Source organism: Berghia stephanieae, chromosome 15 (assembly GCF_034508935.2).
Source record: "Berghia stephanieae isolate SIO BIC M18660-M18661 chromosome 15, UCSD_Bste_1.3, whole genome shotgun sequence".
Lineage (NCBI taxonomy): Eukaryota > Metazoa > Mollusca > Gastropoda > Nudibranchia > Aeolidiidae > Berghia > Berghia stephanieae.
Window position 1 is genome coordinate 19624471 of NC_088374.1, and position 15000 is coordinate 19639470.

The following is a 15000-nucleotide window of genomic DNA, read 5'->3' on the forward strand; positions in this document are numbered from 1 at the left end:
CAGGGTGTGTGTCTTAGATAAGATATTAAAGAGAGAGAGAGAGAGAGAGAGAGAGAGAGAGAGAGAGAGAGAGAGAGAGAGAGAGAGAGAGAGAGAGAGAGAGAGAGTCCTAGCTCCGTAGACTGATAGCCTATTCAATGAATTGTTTCTTTTTTTTTGCTTGTTTTATATCATAACAACCATGCTATATATACCGGTATGAGAAATGTTTCGCAAGAGCAGAAGAAGTAAAATCCCTTTTCAAAATTGAAAACAAATGGCTGTGCAACGCACCGATGACGTCACATGACTCTTTGCACAATTAAAGGTCCAAACTAGCTTTATTCATTTACATTTCATTTTATATTATGAAGTTGACGTAACAGGTCTTTGTTATTGTTTTTTTTATGGTTTATTTTTTTTTTTTTGCCATCCACATTTATGAGTAATTCTCACTAAACTGTATTAACCAGACTATAAACGTTCAAGGTTTACACACAACTTTGTGTGTTGGTCCGTGGATGACAATGTTGTGAGTTTCTTAGCCAAGCGCTTACTATCTATTGCTAATCCTTAACCCCTATGACATTGATGCGTAGTTTTCCAACCACGATGACATGAGGTGTCATAATGTCATATAATCTGACGTTTGGCAGCTGTTTCTCTCTCTCTCTCTCGATCTCTCTCTCTGTGTGTAAGATAGATAGATAGATAGATAGATAGATAGAGAGAGAGAGAGAGAGAGAGAGAGAGAGAGAGAGAGAGAGAGAGAGAGAGAGAGAGAGAGAGAGAGAGAGAGAGAATCTATAATAATAATATGCCCACAAGTGTGTGAATCGATAACACCCACCCCCCCCCCCCCGCCCCCAAACTACACATGATTTCATTTGAGTCACTCTGCCACCACCACCACCACGACTACCAGCATATCACATACACACACACACACACACACACACACACACACACACACACACACACACACACACACACACACGTTGTAATGTAGAATCTTCTGCTCCTCACTTCTCTCCCCTTGCATGCTACGATGACAGAGAAAACTTGTGTCTGGTTTTTACCCATGAATATTTGATTGACGGGTGGTCGTCCTTGGACAACGAGGGTCAGTTAGGGTCATTTTATAAAATAAAGGAAAGAAAGAAAATCTGTCGTGAGATGAGGGCGGGCGGGCGCCGGGTGGAGAAGAAAAAAAATTTTTTTTTGGTCAAATTTAAACACACAGTGACAGGTGTTAGGGTTGACACGTGGGGGTGTTGGACAGACACACAAACAAACAGGCTGACAAATCGGCAGGATCTGTTCATGATGATATGTGACCCTCCGTCTCAAAACGGTATTATGTCGGGATGATTCAGACCCCAAAAAGTGAATTTAGAGATAGAATGATGAGAAATTGGAGCTTAGAAGTTTTTGCAATGCAAGAAATAGTCTTTATACTCCACCATAACGTACAGAAATTAAACCCAAGTTGGATATTTGTGGCTATGAATTCAATTTCCCTTACCGAGAGGATCCCGACATAATACCGCTTTGATACGGTGGGTCACATATGCGTTTAGACAAAATGCTCACACCATCCGCAGTCGGATAAAATGTCCAAACACACATAACTATGATTGACTGTGGCCTTCGTAAAGTTATAGCTTGACACTGATCAAAAAATGACGTCAAAATGCCAGTCTTTGGCCACAAAAGAAAACAAATCGTGAGTTGTATTCAATAGATCAACCAATGGGACCACTTGTTTCCATGAGCACTACTAACGACAAGAGAGAGAGAGAGAGAGAGAGAGAGAGAGAGAGAGAGAGAGAGAGAGAGAGAGAACAATAATGAAAGAAAGAAATAAAGACACACACACACACACACACATAGAGAGAGAGAGAGAGAGAGAGAGAGAGAGAGAGAGAGAGAGAGAGAGAGAGAGAGAGAGAGAGAGAGAGAGAGAGAATCTATAATATGCCCACAAGTGTATGAATCGATAACACGAACTTATGAAATTGGAGACAAAATGTCGTAATTATACGGATTTTCCGTAATAGTACGTAGGTCTGATGCTGGTGTATGTCGTAAAAAGGAACAGTTTCAATTTCATGCGTTAACGGGTGTTGTTGTTGTTGTTGTTGTTGTTTGGTTTTTAGAGGTTTTACGGCGATTGTCACATTTTAATTTTAAATTATCCCTGATTTTAAAAAGTATCTACAATGCTTTGGTTATCACGTGACACAACGGTTTGAACTAGAGTACCCATCGGTCCACTGTTCAAATCCAATGTGGCTTGACTCTTACACTTACTAAAACTTGCTCTCCCTCTCTCTGTGCGTGTCTCTCCCCACTTTGGTTACGAATCATACAATATTTGCTATGTCGTCAATTGCAAATATTGCTGCTATAAGGAGCACACTATTTCCTGCCCATCAATGCTTTTTCTTTATTCATCTTAACAACGCCACACCCACATTATCTCATTCGTCTGTAGTGTTTTATTCATCCTGTTTTGTTGATAAAAGGGAAACCCGAAACGTCCATTTTATCTGTTTTCGCACATTAAATTGAAGTTTACATTCAATTTCACATTGTTATTTATGTCGTGAATTGTACATCTGAATATAAGCGATTTAGCCCAATGATTTATTGAATGTTAGTATTAAAAAAACAAACAATCAAACATAATATTAATAATTATCTCAATTATTCGATCATGACCAATTTTCAATAACCAGTAGGTATTCTATGATAGTAATTTTCGGGTTTATGTTGCTTTCGGGTTCTGGGGGGGTGGGGGGGGGGGGGGGGGGGGGGGGGGGAGGGGTGTATGATCAACTGAGAGTGAGTCCATGATGAGACCGAGGGAGGGGATATAGAAGTTAAAGGAAAGAAATTGACGTCGCTTAGCCCTTTGTTATTGTTTTTTCTATAGCCACTTTTATGATTACCTCTCACTAAATTCTATCAATCCTATTATTATTATAAACGTTCATGTTTACACATAGCTATGTGTGAAGGTACGTTATATCCGGCCTGTGGATGTTGCAAGTAATTTGGCTACACGCACAGAATCAATAAAACAATAAAAATTATGTTTCATGAACATAAAAGACGACAATTTAAACTCTAAATGAATGACGCTAATTATACCATTTATTATGGACAAAATAAATAAAAGTCAATGGAGAATCACATAATATTCCCTTTATAAAACTCAAACCAATCTGATTTCTGATGATCGGCAACGGCTACGTATGTGTTTTATCGATTAGAAACAATGCATTCTATACGAAGCACTCTCGTAAATTCAATGGAATAATAATCGTGGTCTGGCACTACACATCACTACACACACACACACCGTCGAGTCTGGAACTGACTGGCACCGCCGAATGATGATAACGGTATATTTTCTACGAAAATTGAAAAAAACCCAGAACTTTACCTTTCCGTACAATCCTATCCAAAACGTCAGAGTAAAATAACTTCCCAAGTTTATCTCCGCTAATATAAATAAATTCCTTTGTGTATATATTTATAGCCTTATTGCTAAGAATCGTAGAGAGCACAAAAGGTTTTTACTGGTTACCACAGACCAATGAACTGAACGGGGCAATCGACATTCTATCCCTCGCCAAGTTCGTTCGTCTAGCAGTTCGGTAAATTTCGGCCTCGTCTGCCTCATTTGCATAATTCCGAGCAACGGAGCACTCACTTTATTCAATATCATGGTACTTCCGGGAAAATTGGTTTAAATATTTTTGTGACAAAAGGAACCTGCTTTAAAATACAATATTATCAGTTTTCTTTGTGTGAGTTGTCTTTTATGACACATAGGTCAGGATTAACTTAACACAACTCTCAGTGTTCATAATTTCAGACACGAAGTATAAATCTAGGTCAAAGGTCAATATCAATTTGTCTGTAAACCTAAATTATTCCGCATTCTCCCCTTTGCTTCGCCATCTTGTTGGAATTGTACCTTCCCCTCTAAGGATAATTGAGAATCAAAACACTGCGTCACATGTCAAGTTCATTGAGCCGGTAAGTCTTATTAGAAAAGTTCAGAATTGAATGTTATTGATACTGCATTGAAAATTATAAGTTGGTTTGACTTCTTGCTTTTCTCATCGACTTTGCAATAACCAAGTTTAGTTTCCAGTGCTTTGTTTGGGGAAAAGGGGGCAGACTCGTCAGTCATAAGATTGACGTCAAGAAGGAAAAGTCAAAGGTCAACGTCAGCAGACGATGCAAACAGCGCTGTAAAAACCATCACAAATTCAAGATCGCATTCTTAATTCTTGGAGATAAAACCAACTCGCTAATAAGTTTAAACAAATGACTAAAATATTGCCAATTGGATACTTTATAACCACAATCAATCAGACCAAACTCAAACATTTTTTCAGCTCACTCTAGAATTTAATTTTAATTTAATTTTATTTTAGATTGGTTGACCTGACATTTCTTATTGACTTCTTGATATCAGCGTTTGCCATTTATTCTGTCCCTTAGTTGTCCAACACTGTGAATACCACTGTAAGGACAACTAAGGCGTAAACAAAATTTCTCAAAACGTTATGGTTTCTATGAGTGAATGAAAATCACATCAACTCATGCACACAAGCTACAACACTCAAATGACACCAATCAATGGACTGAATTAGGCAACACATGTATTCACTTAATTTTTTTTTTTAAATCTCCCTTCCGCCATGACATCATTAGACATCGTCGCCTAGGCATTCCGTCCTGGATAATTCTTCAAACTTCAAACAAGGTGTCTGATGTCAACAGGAATCACACATGTTGTCCAAGTGAGCAATTTGGGGGTTAATAATCTTGCTCAAGGAAAAATAAAATGAAAGTTCCCGAAGCGGGGCTCAAACCCGGGACCTTCCGGGTCACAGTGCAATGCCTTAACCACTCTGCCACTTCACCCCCCCCCCGCCCCATTCATTTAATAGATTATTTTATTACATTTTGGTTAGTACACATTTTTGTCTTCTTGAATTTTGATATATATATATCTATATTTTTTTTTCAAGAATTATATTTGCTCATTATTCATCTTTACAGACCTGAAAATTGAAAGAAAGAAAGAATGAATGACGCTCATTGTGAAACAGAAAAATACTGCTTGAGTAAAGTTTAATTCAGACACTTCCTCCCACTATGTGGCATGCCCAGTTTTGAGAGACGTGAATTAAATACGTTCACAAATGCACAAGAGCAGACTGTAAAAGCTTACACAAATCTGGACTTATATCATATCATATATTATTATTTTCTCTTGCTGATTCAACAGGAATCAACAGACATGGATTTGAATTCTCTTGGAGGTCTATCTCACTTTGAACCGTTTGATGACGATGTCTCCAAAGAAAGCAACGTTCTCACTGTCGATGCTGGGTGAGTTACATTTATTTATTATTTTTTTTGGAAAAAAAAAATAATGGTGGAAGTGTGCTGATTAGCACAATATCCACTAAATGTGCTCAAAGCACTTTACAAGGGATCTCTTCTTCTTTTTCTTTCTCCTCTTCTTCACTATTGTTATTATCATTATTGTTATTATTATTGTTATTATCATCATCATTATTATTATTATTATTATTATTTTTATTATTATTATTATTATTATTATTATGGCTGTTATGATATTTATTTTTATATCATTGCTACTAATTTTTTAAATTTATTCTATTTCAATTTCAAGATTTCCTACAGAGACTCCATTTTTATCTAGTGTAGGCAATCCAGACTTATCACAAGGTAACTTGTTTCATTTTACCAACATCATCATTTCTTTCTTTTTTGATTTTTTCACCGTTGTCATCATCATCATCACCATCATATCATCATCATCATCATCATCACCATCATCATCATCATCATCATCATCACCATCATCATCATCATCATCATCATCATATCATCATCACCATCATCATCATCATCATCATCATCATCATCATCATCATCATCATCATCACCATCATCACCATCATCATCATCATCATCATCATCATCATCATCATCATCATCATCATCATCATCACCACCATTTTCATCCTCATCATCTTAATTTATTCACCATGTCATAGCTGGGTCCACCTAAAACACATTATATTTTTAGCTTTGAAAAAGGAATTCTTAATTTCAGCTGTTCAGCTTTTTGTTTTCTTTTGTTTGTTTGTTTGTTTGTTTGTTTGTTTGTTTACTTATTTTTTTCCCTTTTTTTTTTTTTTTTTTAGAATTTACGTTGAATCAAAATTATGAATAGACTGAACACAGTTCTATAGTTCTTTGGCTCAAGGGCCTTATGTCTTTGAAACTAATAAATAGAGGTGCCTAAATGAGTCAATAAAATGGAGATAAAGATAAAGGGAATAAATCTGACTCATAAATGAACAACACAAAACAAACGACGTTTCGGCCTTTGGCCTTTTTCAAGTAAACACAAAATACATAGATATTTAAATTAGATTGTCATAATAACACAGGTGAAAATTTGTAAATGTGTGTGTGTTTGTGTATGTGTGTGTGTGTGTTTGTGTATGTGTGTGTGTGTTTGTGTATGTGTGTGTGTGTTTGTGTATGTGTGTGTGTGTCTTTGATGGAATATCTTTTTGACATCAAGCCATTTCCATTTATGACAGACGGTATTTAAGTTTGATAAAATCTTTATGAAGTCTGTAGCTATTGGTTGGTGGTAAACATTACACATAACTTGTTATACTTCTGACAGATCATTGATGAATATACATACCATCAATATACTTAGTTTGACATCACCTTAACGCTTAAAGTCTCAGGATCCCACTAAGAGGAACACACTCAAATGTTTACAGAATACATAACTAACAATATATAACAAAGAGATGATTTACAAGGAAAAAAATATCATCTCCCAGCTATACATTTGACTGTTTCCCTCCCAGTCAATGACTTAAGTCAGGGATGGGACAACACTTAGTGCACTGTAATCACATTCCAATTCAAAGACAGAAAGCAACTTGGAAAGCAGATATAAGGGGATAGAAGATACAGCGTGACCTCCTGCCCTCCATGAATGGGAGGTCAAAGGACCCCGCCCAGAAATGTTTTATTGTTCCTAGATTCCTACAACCATATAATAGAAAACTGGATTAAATTTGGATTTGAATGACTAATTTAATCAAGAAAAAAAACCAGAATTTCAGAAGAAAAATCAGTTGCAGTAGAATCCCCTGAGGAGACGCTTTTTTAAGACAACTTTCGTTTGATAATCTATTATTAATTAGTTTATCTTTATTTGGAATGTTCTGTTGCTAAAAAAATATGTAAAAAATATTAGGTTATCCAGTATCCATTAATTCCTCGAATAATTAAAGAAAGGAATAATTGAAATGCGATAAATTTATTCTCTAGCATTTAAAACTGTTGAAAATGTCTTATAATGCCATGAATTTTGCATAATGGGTAATGAGGATAAGTTGATTATAATTCTGATTTTAAAGAAATTTTGCAAAGAAAATGTAGTTTAAGATTTTTTTTGTTTTGTTTTTTTGTTTGTTTTTGTTTGTATGCTAGCTGCAAGTCTTAGAATGATTTAAATGTTTTCTTCTCATTCTTTAGGCTTGTCAATAGATTCTGCCCCAGGTCTGAATGAACCATTGACTGTCGAGGTAAGAATTGTTCTGGTTTACTCGATTGCGCTGGTGTGGGGTCGTAAAAGTCAAGCAATAATAAGCATAGTCAGTTATCATGGGGAAATTTGGTCCCAATGTTGAGTCCTTGGGTAAGGACTTTACATACTTTACCCCACTTGACTCAGGTGTGAATGAGAGTACCTGGCTATAGGTAGTAATTTAAAAAAATAAATTATGCTTTGAGCACATTTAGTGGATATTGCGCTATATAAAGCTCAATTATTTATTTATTTATTTTTTTAAGGGTTAAAGGTGGCCTAACTATTTTAGTAGCAGGATGTACAGGCAGATTCTTAGGATTACGGAATAATGGTTATTGACGACCAGCGCATATTTATAATGGAAAATAAGATACCATCACTCTGATACCAGAAAATGGAAGATGAATTACATACTGTGTGTATCCAGTCCCCAGGAAGAGTGGTTTTACACTTCCAATCAAATAGTAACCAGTTGTTTGACGTCACACTTTTCTTCTCTATTGCGTCTGGATATCAGACCTGCAAAATCTGTTCACATTGTTTTAAAAAAAAAAAACTTGAGCTTTTATATAGCGCAATATCCACTAATCGTGCTCAAAGCGCTTTACAAAGGGTCCCTGACCAATAGCAACACGTAACAAGTATAACGAGACATGATGCCTGTTAGGCGATATTACAATTTTTTTTCGGACAGAGACACCGCTGTTAATGGCCAGATCCTCATTTTACAACCGAGTACGGTGAGAGAATGTGAGTAAAGAGCCTTTTCCAAGGACTCAACAAAACGCAGAGCGAGGCTCGAACCCAGGACATTCCGATCCGAAAGCGAGTGTCATACCCAGGGTTACCAATTTGGCAGAATTTCTGCCAAATGTCGTTTTTTTTTTGGCAGAATTTGAAGTCGTCTGGCAGAAGAAAAAAAACGGTTTGGCAGTTTGGCAGATTTTATTTTCCACGTTTTCCATGGCAATTTTTATGTATTAGTGATTTTTTAAAACTTGGGAAATGAAAAAAAAAAAATTATGACATCGGCCTTGCGAATTTTTTGTTTAACAAAACTGATGAGTTTTCAAAGGTGGTACTATAAATAGTACGGTTTGGCAGATTTTTGTGGTATTTGGCAGATTTTATTAATCCAGTTGGCAGAATGCCTGAAAATAATCTGGCAACCCCAGTCATACCACATAGCCGCATTGTTTACAATGCATTTAATATCCACAGACGGTGAAAAGAAAAGGAGGATGGACTAAAGGGAAGAAAAGGAAGAAAGGAATGAAAGATCTCAACGCTCCCAAACAACCTCTTTCTGGATACCTGCGATTTCTCACGGAGAGGCGGGATCATGTCAGGGTCCAAAATGCCAATTTGTCGTTTGCGGAAATTTCTAAAATGTTGGGTGCAGAATGGAGTAATCTCCCTCCACAGGAAAAACGGGTAAGTTTTGCTTTCATTTCAACATTGATCATCATCATTATGATCATCATCATCATCATCATCATCATCATCATCATCATCATCATCATCATCATCATCATCATCATCATCATCATCATCATCATCATCATCATCATCATTTATCATCGCAATCGCAATTATCATATCTTTATTTTTTGATTTTTTAAAATTTTTATTTATTTTATTTTTTAAGGTCAGTAATTCTCTACCTGTTTATTGTCGTATTTAAAAGATGGAGATAAATCTAAACTGGCAAACTGACGACAAACATTGGGTGTCACCCATGCCTGAGGTTAAATAAAACAAAACAAAACAAAACAAAACAATTATCATATCTAAAGTTTTAGATTTTTTGTCATAATTGTAGGAAAAATATCTTTTTCCTTTAATATACAGTGGAATATCTTTATTCTCCTCAAAAAAGTGGCAATTTGTCATTTGGTTACACATTTATAACAATACAATATTGACATAGACACACTCACACATATGCACACTAGTAACATAGTAGTCATCGAAAAAACCAAAAAAAAAACAAAAAAAAACAACAAAAAAACAAACCAGCATCAACAACAACAACATCATCATCATCATCATCATCATCATCATCATGATATACAAAAGAAATTTGAATAAGAAAAATGTCGGTTGTATCGTAATGTATGTGGCGATTTTCCTATAGTTGGTAAGGAGATGGTTAAGGACTCTGTCAGATTTTTAATTCAGAAAAGAGAGTGGAGCAGGCACTTATGTTGGCAACAACAAGAGATGAAGTGAGTAGAAAATTGCCAGAAGACAATAGAGAATAAAAATTTTTCACGTCGGTGGAGGGGTTTGAACCCGGGACCTTATTGATACGACAGCTCCGCCTGGCTGGTGAGATAGCTCATACGGTAGAGTCACGCTCTCACCAGCCAGGCGGAGTTGTACCAATAAGGTCGCGGGTTCAAACCCCACCACCGCCGCGAAAATTTTTTTATTCTCTATTATCTTCTGGCAATTTTCTACTCAATTCATCTCTTGTCAGACTACTCTTGATGTCTAAGTGTCTTCCATTGATAGTGGATAGAGTCAACCTTGCTTTAACTCATTCAACCCTAAAACCGACTATATCCGTAGTTTACTTGGGTTACTTTTACCCCATGCCTATTTATAGGGAATGAGATTAGCGACGCGAGGACGAGAGACCATGTGCACAACCAACATGACGTTCTCTCTCTAATAAAACTTTTCCACCGGTGACGTCACAGACTATGGGTGACGTCCAATCAAGGGACGCTACTCTTTTGTTAATCTCATTCCCTATTACCTTTTTCTGAGACAAATTATAGACGTAGTATCAAAGCTAATAATATTTTTGGTTTTTGACATGTTAATGATAGCTGAATATAACTATCTATGTTCATATATGCTCATTTTTAATACATTTTTTTCCAATTTCGAAAAGAAGCAAACATCTCTAGGATTGAGTGAGTTAAAGTCGACTAATCATTCTGGTCTGGCAGTGTTCGTTTTATCAGAATTACACTATTTAAAAAATTAAAACAATTGAGCTTTTGTACAGCGCAATATCCACTAAACGTGCTCAAAGCGCTTTACAAGGGGTCCCTGGTCAACAGCAACAGTTAACATGTAGGACGGGACATACGCCTGTTAGGCGATATTACAATTTTTCGGACAAAGACAACACTGTTAACGGCCAGGTACTCATTTTACACCTGAGTACGGTGAGAGAATGTGAGTAAAGAGCCTTTTCCAAGTACTGAACTATGCGACGAGCGCGAGGCTCGAACCTAGGACCTTCCGATCCCAAAGCGAGTGTCATACCACTAGATCACAGAGCCGCCTATATTTAAAGTATAATAGGCCTACTTAACTATTCAACTATCTTTAAAATGACAGCGTTACCTGGACGATGCTGAAAAGGAGAAGGAGAAATATCAGAAAGAATTAGAGGCTTATCAGAAGACAGACGCATACAAAAGTTTCAGGAAGCAGTTTGAAAAGAAATCTAAAGGTATTTTGTATGTATGAGTTGCATTGTACATTAGTACGGCTCCTATAAGGTGCTATGCTACATCAGCATAAAAGTGTCACGGACACAGGGAATCCAGATATTGGGACCAAGCACGTCTGTTCCTGGTTAGAGTCACAACTTCGTCAATGGGCATAGAATCCAGCCCATGTAGTAGAGTGCCTGCTGGTCTAGTTGTCTAGCTCTTCAAGTAGGTAATAAAAGTTTGACGCAGGTATTTTGATTATATCCCAGATCTACCACTCATTGTACAGATTTAATCCGTGTGGTTAGATGATTATGCAAAAGTTCAATTAGGTAAAAATGATTTTTTACGAATTTTGGAGTAAAAATTGATGAAAACAGTGCTGTTATAATCAAAATAGATTTATGATCAAATTGAGTCTCTCTGCAGCAATTCCAAAGCATTTTAAGTTGCTAACTCGTATGAATCAGAGTGGAAATCTTGTGTTTTAGATCAATATTGATCTTTCTTCTGAAATTCTGATTTTTTTTCTTGAAAATTAGTCATTCAAAGCCAAATTTTATCCAGTTTACTATTATATGGTCGTAGGAACAATTAGACATTTCTGGGCGGGGTCCTTTGACCTCCCATGGAGGGCAGGTGGTCACGCTGTGTCTTCTATCCCCTTGTATCTGTTTTCCAAGGTGCTTTCTGTCTTTGTCTTAGAATGGGATTACAGTGTACTTAGTGTTGTCCCAGCCCTTACTGGAGTCCTTGACTGGGAGGGATATTTTTTTCCTTGTACATCATCTCTCTGTTATGTATTGTTAGTTATTTATTCTGTAAACAGTTGAGTGTGTTCCTCTTAGTGGGATGCTGTGCTAGTGTCTAGATGAGACTTTAAGGTGATGTCAAACTAAGTACATTGATGGAATCTACATCTGTTCCTTATTTGAACCAATTCCTCTTTGTCTTACTTTTTCTTGGCTGCTAGAATATTTTAACTAATCCATTTTCTTCTTTCTAATGGTGCTGATATGACCTAAATATGTCGCAAGCGCCATAAAACCCTTAAAAACAAAAACAATTAAAAACTTGTCTTTGTCAGTTTTGAATAAATAAGTCTTTTGCTGTTTTTAACAAAGAGCAGGTTGCCATTGGAAGTGGAAGGGTAGGAGGCGGTTGAGGCATGGCAGTTTAATAAGATATTTCATATGGAGAGAATTCTATTTCAGGCAACAAAAAATAATAGTAAACATGCAGGTAGTGGGTATAGATGGGGTTTGGTATGAGATTTTACAATCGTATCATTTAAGAGCTAATAGGTTCTAAAAACCTTTAAATGCTCTGTGATACTTTTATGCATAGATACAATTTATCAATTATATAAACAGTATTCAATGTCAATTAATTGATAATATAGAGAACTAAATATCTACTACATAAATAAGTGTCATATTCAATATTCGTAATATCATTTACTCTATTTACATTCATTTGGCATGTCCGACTTGTACATTCGAGAGTTTCAAATAATTATTATACAAAAATCAATAATGTCCAATGTCATTTTACATTATTTGTCAGAATCATGCATCTCTATCCTTAAAATTTAAGCTCCAAGATTTCTGCTTTATGCATTGAGTTCTTCTGTGCAGCTATGTGGTCTAGTGATATGACACTCGCTTTCGGATCAGAAGGTCCTGGGTTCGAGCCTCGGGCTCGGCGCATAGTTGAGTCCTTGGAAAAGGCTCTTTACTCACATTCTCTCACCGTACTCAGGTGTAAAATGAGTACCTGGCCGTTAACAGCGTTGTCTTTGTCCGAAAAATTGTAATATTGCCTAAAAGGCATCATGTCCCGCCCTACATGTTAAATGTTACTGTTGACTAGGGACCCCTTGTAAAGCGCTTTGATCACATTTAGTGGATATTGCGCTATATAAAGCTCAATTTAATTTAAATTGTAAAAGTTTAATTGCCAATCAATAATTGTTACCAATGTCATTTTCAGATGATGCAAATGGGGCAGATTACATTGAAGGACAGGTAAGTTATACTTGATTTTTTTTCTTTTTAGTGAGAATGTGTCATAATTTCACCCAATTATTTATTTACAATAGATTGTGATTACAAGATGTGCTTGCATGTGCGATGATGTGGTCTAGTGGTACGACACTCGCTTTCGGATCGGAAGATCCTGAGTTCGAGCCTCACACAGCACATAGTTGGAAAAGGCTCTTTGCTCACATTCTCACATACTCAGGTGTAAAATGAGTACCTGGCTGTTAACAGCGTTGTCTCTATCCAAAAAATTTGTAATATTATCGACTAACAGGCGCCATGTCATGTTTTACATGTGACGTGTTGCTGTTAGCCATGGACCCCTTGTAAAGCGCTTTTAGCATGTTTAGTGGATATTGCACTGTATGAAAGCTCCATTTTTCTTTTTATCTCTGTTCTTTTGATGACTGCTTTATTAAGTAAAAGTTATGCTCACTGGAGTTCTAAGTTTGAAATCTTTATTTAATGTTCGCTATATGTAATGAAAATAACTTTTTAACATATGTGTGTGTGTGTGTGTGTGTGAGAGGAGAGAGAGAGAGAGAGAGAGAGAGAGAGAGAGCGAGAGAGACTGGATAGAGAGTAGTGAGTGGGAGGAGATGAGGGGGAGGAGAGAGAGAGAGAGAGAGAGAGAGAGAGAGAGAGAGAGAGAGAGAGAGAGAGAGAGAGAGAGAGAGAGAGAGAGAGAGAGAGAGAGAGAGAGAGAGAGAGATATTTGAATGGATTGAAGTTATTGTTATTCGCCTAGAGCTTTATTGTATAGAGGAGTGGGCGCAATATAAATAAATTTCATTATTATTATTATCATTATTATTATTATTATTATTATTATTATTATTATTATTATTATTATTATTATTATTATTATTATTATTATTATTATTATTATTATTATTATTATATCTTGACCAGGTTGATGGACCACTTGAGGACAACGAGAATGGAACATTTGACATCCCGATATTCACAGAAGAGTTCCTAGAACATAACAAAGGTATTGCTTGTTTTCTCATTTCCTTCAGACTGTTATGAGAGGTGGTAGCTAATTTTCTTTTAATCACCAGACTCACACAAACAAATGAACTGATTTTTTCTTTTTTCCCCAATCTCCCCTAACCAACAAAAGGACAGTATCTGGGCTGACCCAGATCCAGCCAGTTTTGCCGCAATCGACACAGTTAGTTTTTTCATTCATAACTCTTTAATTCTATTACATAGTGCAAGTCTTCTAACATTAAATAATAGCTAATGATGAATTGTGTTTTTCTGTTAGTCGGCGATTTGCCTCTGTCCACTCAGCAGTGATCAGGCAGGCAGGTCTATTAAATCTTGTAAAACGTATATTGTAATAGACCTAATCCATATCCAAATGGTAGCAAGCAATTGTTATTGTTTGTCTAATACCTTAGAAATTGTAATTTGTTAACTTCTTCGTCGATGTTTACAGCTCGGGATGCTGAACTACGGCAACTCCGTAAGCAGACGACAGATTTAGAGGAGCAGAACGCCATCTTGAGTAAACATACAGAAAATATGAAACAAGCTGTGGACAGGTGAGGGATTGTGTTTGTATTTGAGACTGTGATGAAAGAGCCATTTTTATACCATTCAATATGTAAAGAAAGAAGATATTAAGTTCTTTCTGACAGTGGTAAAATAATTAGAAATTACGAGGTAACCCAAAGCTTTGGACTATAAAAATGTCACACAAATATTAATGTACGAGGGCTCTTTCAGAAATAACCAAAAAATGCCCATTGCTCAGCAATCAGTGGAGATTTTTTAATTCTGTAAACGACATGTTATTCCTTATTTCCTTACGGATATTCCCAGAAATTATGAA

General features: G+C 36.3%; 2 protein-coding genes across 2 annotated transcripts in view; one reads left to right on the forward strand and one right to left on the reverse strand.

The window, feature by feature from the left end:
• Positions 1 to 3610, reverse strand: part of LOC144960611 (uncharacterized) — an 87187-nt gene extending 83577 nt beyond the window's left edge. The window contains exon 1 of the mRNA XM_078893835.1: positions 3431 to 3610. The gene's annotated coding sequence lies outside the window, so the exon portion shown is untranslated. The remainder of the gene's footprint in view (positions 1 to 3430) is intronic.
• Positions 3611 to 3918: 308 nt separating this feature from the next.
• LOC144960613 (high mobility group protein 20A-like) overlaps positions 3919 to 15000 on the forward strand; it is a 17809-nt gene continuing 6727 nt past the window's right edge. Inside the window, exons 1-9 of the mRNA XM_078893837.1 lie at positions 3919 to 4029; positions 5294 to 5397; positions 5705 to 5760; positions 7606 to 7655; positions 8882 to 9094; positions 11018 to 11132; positions 13108 to 13142; positions 14070 to 14151; positions 14605 to 14710. Coding sequence (XP_078749963.1) covers positions 5306 to 5397; positions 5705 to 5760; positions 7606 to 7655; positions 8882 to 9094; positions 11018 to 11132; positions 13108 to 13142; positions 14070 to 14151; positions 14605 to 14710 — 749 coding nt within the window. The 5' untranslated portion in view covers positions 3919 to 4029; positions 5294 to 5305. The remainder of the gene's footprint in view (positions 4030 to 5293; positions 5398 to 5704; positions 5761 to 7605; positions 7656 to 8881; positions 9095 to 11017; positions 11133 to 13107; positions 13143 to 14069; positions 14152 to 14604; positions 14711 to 15000) is intronic.